The following is a 7,446-nucleotide window of genomic DNA, read 5'->3' as shown; positions in this document are numbered from 1 at the left end:
AGTTGCTTATTTATTTTTTTGTGGTACTGGGGATTGAACTCAGGACCCTGCGCTTGCCAGGCAAGAGCTTATTCTATTGAGCAATTTCTCCGGCCCCATATCCTTTTTAAAATTTTTTTGTTGAGTTACATATTTAAAGTACCACTTGAGCTTGAATCTGCTGTTTTGGTATAGTAATTGTCAGATGCTAGATCTTGAATGTTGATGGAGCTGGACAAGTAGTAGGATCTTTACTTCCAGAGTTCTAGCTTGTCTTTCTTTCTTTCTTTCTTTCTTTCTTTCTTTCTTTCTTTCTTTCTTTCTTTCTTTCTATGTATGTATGTATGTATGTATGTATGTATGTATGTATGTTTTTAGTTCAGGGTCTATAGGGTCTCATTACACAGATCAGACTTATAGTGATTTTCCCGTTTTCAGCCTCCCAAATGCTAGGATTACAGGCACATGCCACTGTGCCCAGTCTCAATCGCTATCTCAGTGTGACCCAGGGGCAGGGCCAGCACCGCATGCCAGGGATCAAACCCCAGTCGCTGTGCTCCACCTAAGCAGGCGCTTTAGTCTGCTGAGCTATCTGGCCTGCCCCAGAGTTCATCTTTCACTGAACTTTATGGGAACACCTTCTAATTATGTGTTCTTGAATTAAGAATTAAAGTTGCTTCATGGCAGAACTAAAGTATTACTGAGATGTTACTCTCAAAATTCATTCCTTAAGAGTGCTTCTGAAATACTGGTGCCTTTATCTTCTCGTGAAGATGTCTTTCACATGTGTTTGAGAAGGGACACAAGCAGCTTGCTGTCACAGTCTGATTTGGGAAAGGAAGGCATGTGCTACCTTGAACTAGCAGCAATATGTTTGAAGCAAATGGCCACAAGCCTGGGGGCTATGAGACTGCTAAGCACCACAGTTCCCTGTGGCACACATGTGAGAAAATGCAGCATCCTCTTAGAGCTGAGGCTGCCAGTCACGTCTGAAGACTTTTCTGGACCTGTCCCAAACCCTCCAGAAGGCTATGAGGAGCTTCCTAGTTCCCAGGAGAAACACTTGCATGCAAATGCTGCTGTGTGGAGCCCTCGTAGGTTAGAAGCAAGAGAAAGTGTCCTACCTGGCTGCCTTCACAGCCCTCCAAGTTACTAATAGCCTGTAGCCCTGCTTCCACAGAATAATTCCAATTAAAGAGTCACTATCTTAGATGAATATATAACTAAGATGGTGTTTAGGAAGGAATTCATCTGTTAAGATGGATTTTTTATTCTTGGGTTAGCAAGCCTGAAAATAATGTTCATTGGACAAACACTTTGCCTCAACTGCAAGGATGTTTCTTTTCAAAGCTGGGTGTAGTGGTGCACATGGTGCACACCTATAACCCCATCATTCTGGATGCTGAGGCAGGAGAATCACTGTAAGTTAGAAGTGTACCTGAACTACATAGCAAAATCCTGTCAAAAAAAAAAAAAAAAAAAAAAAAAGAAAGAAAGAAAGAATAAATGGCTATTTCTTCCTACTTAGCATTGTTTCCTTTTTAATCACCTGTCAGCCATCCTTATACTTCTATGCCCAGGACCGCCAGGGGCTAGTTAGTAGTACTTATTAAAATAGTGTCAGTCTGCCATCAGATCCAGACAGGTATCTCGAAGGCTGTGTGTCACACTTCAGGACTGTGCTTCATTTTGCTAGGGTGCACACAGCCTTCCTTGCACCCACGCATGTCAGATGTCGAGCTTTTTTCCATTCCAGCCATCTTCCAGCTGGCCTGGTCATCAGAGGACACTTCTATGTAGCCCCCTACTGCCTTTTCAGTGCCAGGTTGTAGGGCCTGTTTTGTGCTCAGATGCTTCTGCAGCCCCCGGATCCCTTGCCTGGCCCCTGTGTGACTCACAGCTGATGAGCTGCAGACTGGCTCATGCCCAGACCTGTCATCCTGCATGGGGGGGTCGATGCTGCAGACCTGAAAACTAATTTCCTGTGCAGAGCTGTTGCTTGTCGATCTGTATTAGCTTATATAGCCAGACTGCAGGAAATCATTTTAAACATGATTTTGTCTTCCCTTTTATCTTTGCTTTTAAAAAGCCTATATGTTATTGGTGGTTGCGTAGTAGCCTAGACATACTCAGTGTTACTAAGCTCTGAACTGTACATCTAAAATAGTACAGGACTGAGAGTGTAGCTCAGTGGTAGAATATTTACCTGTCTTACATGAGGCCCTGGGATTATTTCCCTAGCACTGCAATCAGTCAGTCAATCAATAGATAGCTAAGATGGCAAATTTTCTGTATTAACTATAATAACACCTATTCTTCTAGGAATTTCTGTTTTTAACTAAAAGGTTTATATTTTATTATTGTGCATACAAGTATTTGACGTTGACTTAAGGTTTAATGTTCTTGTATCAGAAGGGAGTATTGGTAAAACTTACATTTAGTATCTTGCATTTGAGAAATTCAAGATGTTAAGATAGAATGTATGGGTACTACAAGAACACATTTGTTATGGTTTATGTCTGGATGCCCCTCCAAACCTCTTGTGGTCATTGAGGCGGGCTTTTTATTTCGTACAGGGTCTTGCTATGCAACTTGGACTCAATGATCCTCCTGTCTCAGTCTCCCCAGTGCTGGTATTACAGGTGTGTGCCACCATGCTCGGTTTCAGTGGCTAGCAAGGTTCAGGGCCAGCATGGCATGCAGTACTGGGCATTGGACCAGGGTATTTGTGCTTGCCAGACAGGTACTTAGACTGCCAAGCTATCGCCCTGGCCTGAGGAGGGCTTTTTAGAGGCAAGAGTTTGTGACTGGTTTATTGGGATTGGCATGTAATTGATGCACTGTCCTACAGCAGGTAGTTTGCACAGAATAAAAGGAGGAAAGAGTCTTGTTCCTCCTCCTTTGCCCCTTTTGGCACTTGTTTCTTTTGTATCTTTTGCCAGCAGAAGCTGTTGCGCCTCTGCCACACCACCCTTGCCTTAAAACCAGTTGAGTATAGACTAAAACCTCCACAAACTGTGAGCTAAATAATAAACATTTTCTTCCTTAATTTTGGGTATCAGGTATGTTGTCTCTGTAACAAGAGAAATGTGACTAAGACAACATGCTCTACCATCATCACTAAGCTGGTCCCTAGGAAGCAATATAGCTTTCTGTGGATTTGATTTAAAAGGTGCTGAGTATGCTCTGTGGAACGTTAGTGTTACAGATGCCTGGCACAGGTTAAAGTGAAATATGGTCCTAAAAGCAGAAGTAGCTTGTTGGCACTCCAGCCATGACTTGACGTGGTAGCTGAATAGTTACATTGCTCCTTGAGGCTTCTGCTTTTTTGTTGCGGAAGATCTTTCAAAATGGAGATGAAAGTTACCTCATCAGGATGTTGTAAAAAGCAAATGGAATGGTACACATAAAAGGGATTTGAGAAATATTAACAACTGCAACTAGAGGGAATTATTAGTAAGGAGCAAAAATGGTGATATATAAATGTACTTTGCAAGACATAGTGGCTCTCTATGAAGAGCAATGCTGCTGGACTCGTTCCACCCTCCTCGGTGCTCCTCGTGATTGCACATGTGTCGTACCTTTCCTTCTCAGAGGTCTGCTATTGTCTGAGTAAAAAGAAACGTCGTGCTCCTGTGGTATCTATGAAACAGACCCAAGAAATGACTTAAATAACAAATAACTTGAAAGCTCTACAGCAGAGTGATCAGCACTCTGTAACATGATTCTCCAGATCTTTGTTGCTGAATGGCCTGTTAAATGAATAAAAATGCATTAGAAGGTGGTTCTTTCTGGCATTAAACTTCATTTTATCAGGCTTCAGGTGGAGCTATATTATGCCACATCCCTAGCCAAAGTGGGCTGGATTAAATTTGAGCTCATAGTAGATAGCTTTCATTGTGACAAATAATGAGTACTCCCAGGCTAGTGAGTGGAGGCATTCTGAAAGTTGTATCTACCTTCATAATCAACATTTTCTGAGTTTCAAGTTTTATTATTCTAAATATTCTGCTCAGACACTATAATCAAGGCCAACAGAAGAAAAAAAAAAAAGCATACAAGCACTTCTCTTGCATTCTGTGCAGTCTTCAGGGGTTTTTTTTTTCCCCTTCATTTCTATCAAGCCTGCAGTTGCCCCCATATAGTTGGCTCTTTGCAGTGCTGTTGAGGGGCTTTGGGAGCTCAGGCTCTCTCTGGACACCTGGAGTTTCCCACACTTTTTGAGTCATTGCATCATCTTAAGGCGACTGCTATTTGTCGCCATTTGAAGTGCTTTCTTTGGTGAAATGGTCCTGGCACTGTTCTTGGCTGTTATTCTCAGGAGCAGACAGCAGTGTGTGTGCACAATCCCTCATGCATTAAACTTACTAAATTTTACAGCTCCAAATCCTGTGCATTCTTGTGAACTTCATTATCTCTGAAAATGACAGCAGACCTGTGGTTGACTTAGAACATGCAGCACGCATGCACTTTTTGAAGCAGAGAAGCAAAATGCTGACACTAGGGTAGTTATGTTTGATGTGATAGAGTCCATGTTCAGTTGAATATTGTTGTTTGCTGGTGCTCTGGGGACTCTTAATTATCCATGGCCATGAGGTAAATCAAGATTAGTTAGTTCTGTAATTTTTTAACATTTGGCTGCATTGCATAATTCATAAAATTTAAACTTTTAATTAGATTTTATTAAGTCAGAAGAAAATTTTGTGTCCATTCCCATAGGATACAGTAATTGTCTTGTGGACTGCCCTCCTGCTGCCTTGGTATGGTATCAGCCTTAGTTCTGGGGTCTTTACCCCATCATTGAAGTAAAAATCAAGCATGTGTTACTATCTACCTTAAATGAAAATTACATTTTTAATTAAAAAATACTTTCTCCCTGATTACAAAATCAATGCACATTTGTTTATAGAACATTTAGAGAAATGTGGTAAAGATAGGCAAAAATTTAAAAACTCACTTTGAGGGCTGGTGAGATGGCTCAGTGGTCTAAAGCACCTACTTAGAACAAGCTTAGCAAAGCACAGGGACCGCGGTTCGATCCCCCAGCACCACATGCCAGCCAGCTCCGCCCCCTGGTGGGCTGAGCTGGCCATACACACACACACACAAATAAATAAAATTTTTTTAAAAAAACCTCACTTTGAACCACCCTTCTGCTTCCATCACTCAGTCTGCTGACAAAAGGACTTGGGGATGATGGGAATGAGTTTTTACGCCTAACCATTAACCTGAAGGAGAGAATTCAACCATCAGCCTTTCCCAGAAGAACTTAGTGATGAACTCGCACAGCTTGAGTCCTCCATTGAATCCTCCTTTCCTTCTCATTCCAGTCTAACCTATCCTCCACTTGTGTTAGCTAAGCTAGTATCTTCTGTGTTCTCCCTATAGGTTGCAGCAATCAACCCAAACCACCCACTTGCCCAGATGCCCTTGCCCCCATCGATGAAGAACTGCATCCAGCTGGCGGCCTGCGAGGCCAACGAGCTCCTGCCCATGATCCCTGACCTCCCAGCTGACCTGTTCACATCCTGTCTCACCACCCCCATCAAGATTGCCCTGCGGTGGTGAGTGCCCTTGTGGGCTGGGATCTAAATGCAGGGGTCTCAGTTGGCTGCTGTAGTAGTCACAGCCCAGGCTACAGTGGGGACATGCCTTGTCTTCTCTTGGTATCATAGAACTCCAGCTGCATACTGGGACTTACTTGAGAGAGAAAGATTCTTCTTCTTGGGTCAGGTCCTGGGCTGACTTGTGATTTTTCAGGAACACTCTATACAAGTCTTTGAGAATTATGGAAGCATTGTTAAGTAGTACCAACGTTGGTCATACTGACTTTCAAGATAGGGCTATTATGAAGAAAACTTGTTTCAATCCTTCTTTGAAGTATAAGCTTTCAATTTATTCTTAGCACTAAAGAATCATAATCTGTTTTCTGTCACCATTCTCTTTAGAGCTAAGCACAGGGGAATTGCTGAGGCAATGTGTGTGGGTATCCAGACAGGAGAACCTGCCTTTAAGACCCACATCACTTGCAGCCCTTGCTACAGTGTATGTCCCTCCTGCAAATCTAGTTTCCTCTCAGGCTACCCTACCACTCTTTGTTGCCTTCTTTTTCATTTTGTGTGTTGATGAGAACCTTATATGTAGTAGTAGGTCCCCAATAAGTCAATAGTTTCTCTTTAGTGGGGTCAATGAGAGCCATACAACAGTGTCCTCCACTGGATTCTCAGTGGGATATCTTCCTTAGGTTCTCTCCAGATGGCCTAACAGTACAGGGTCAGTCTCCTGCCATCCTCATATCCTGGAGAAGCGACTTAAGAAGTATAACCCAGGAGCTAATGATGACAATAAAGGGATAAGCCATAGGAGACACTTCTAGGTGACCAAGCCTAGGGCGGGAATGGCAGCAGGTTACTGAGCTGCCACATGGAGGAACATGGCCTTGTTGCTTTACCTTTGCAGCTAAGCCCTGGGGGAGAAATCACATTGTAGGGCTGGCTGAATCGCAGCTCCTGCCATCTGTCTTCCCCTCCAAACACCAGTCTTGGTGGGGAGTGTGTGTGGGGTTATCTCTAAGAAGTTAGTGATAAAGAGGAGAGTATCTGTCTGGAGTGGACCACAGCAGGTGTAGCTGAGTCTCTGCTACCTCTACTTTCCCTACAATGCCTGCCAATACAGTCTAAGTCTCTGTATTGTGCAGCCTATTATGGCAGATTAGATACCCAAGGAGTATAGGCACCACACAGGAGTGATTACAAATTATGTGAGGGTATTACTATAAAAGCAGGTGTAATTTATGTAATGAGGAGAAAATAGGGGTTTCTAGTAAAAGAAATGTAAGAAAGAGTATAAGAAAGGATACATAGAAGTAGAGATTTTGTGGTATTTGAAGCAAAGAATAGGTATGATCCTCACAGGAAGAATCCATTAAGGCTGAGAGTAGGTTAGAGGACCTCACCAGGAGCACATGGGGACAGAAGACCAGCAGTGAGTCAGAGGACACAGGGATACTCAAGGACACAGGAAGGAAATTTGGTACCAGCCTGCATGGAAGATTTCTGCTGAGAAAAACAAAACATGGCCAAAGGGAAGGTGCCGAGAACTGAGAAGAGTGCAGACAGTCAGACCAAAGGGGCTTAAGCCAGCAGCACCCACGGGAGAACTCACCTCAGCAGGAGGTTAGAAGACAGAGGGAAGATAGCCTCGCCATGTTGCTTCTGTACACCCTGGACCTTTATTCCTTTCTGTGATGCTAAAGGTCTCAGTATCTTTCAGTTGCTGGGAGCCTTGTTCCTTTTACTTGCTGGTACTGTGTATTGGTCACTTGTCGGGCGCCCTCCCGTCCAGCAGGAAAGCACTCAACACGATTTGTGCGGCGGAAAGGCTTTAATCGTTCTCCTGAGTGATGCGCCCCGAGAGAGCACAGTTCCTCTCTCCGTCCCTCTTCCTGTCTCTGACCCTCCGCGTCGC

The 7,446-nt window shown here is 43.5% G+C and overlaps 1 protein-coding gene across 2 annotated transcripts in view; it reads left to right on the top strand.

Moving 5' to 3' along the window:
• Positions 1-7,446, top strand: part of Rptor (regulatory associated protein of MTOR complex 1) — a 427,093-nt gene that overhangs the window by 230,749 nt on the left and 188,898 nt on the right. For both annotated transcript variants that reach the window (XM_023699242.1, XM_004639505.2), the window contains exon 6: positions 5,368-5,543. In XM_023699242.1, the coding sequence (XP_023555010.1) occupies positions 5,368-5,543 (176 nt within the window). The remainder of the gene's footprint in view (positions 1-5,367; positions 5,544-7,446) is intronic.

The sequence above is a fragment of the Octodon degus genome, unplaced genomic scaffold (assembly GCF_000260255.1).
Source record: "Octodon degus isolate 3935 unplaced genomic scaffold, OctDeg1.0 scaffold00112, whole genome shotgun sequence".
Taxonomy (NCBI): domain Eukaryota; kingdom Metazoa; phylum Chordata; class Mammalia; order Rodentia; family Octodontidae; genus Octodon; species Octodon degus.
Note: the sequence above shows the minus strand (reverse complement) of the source record. Positions and strands in the feature narration are given on the sequence as shown.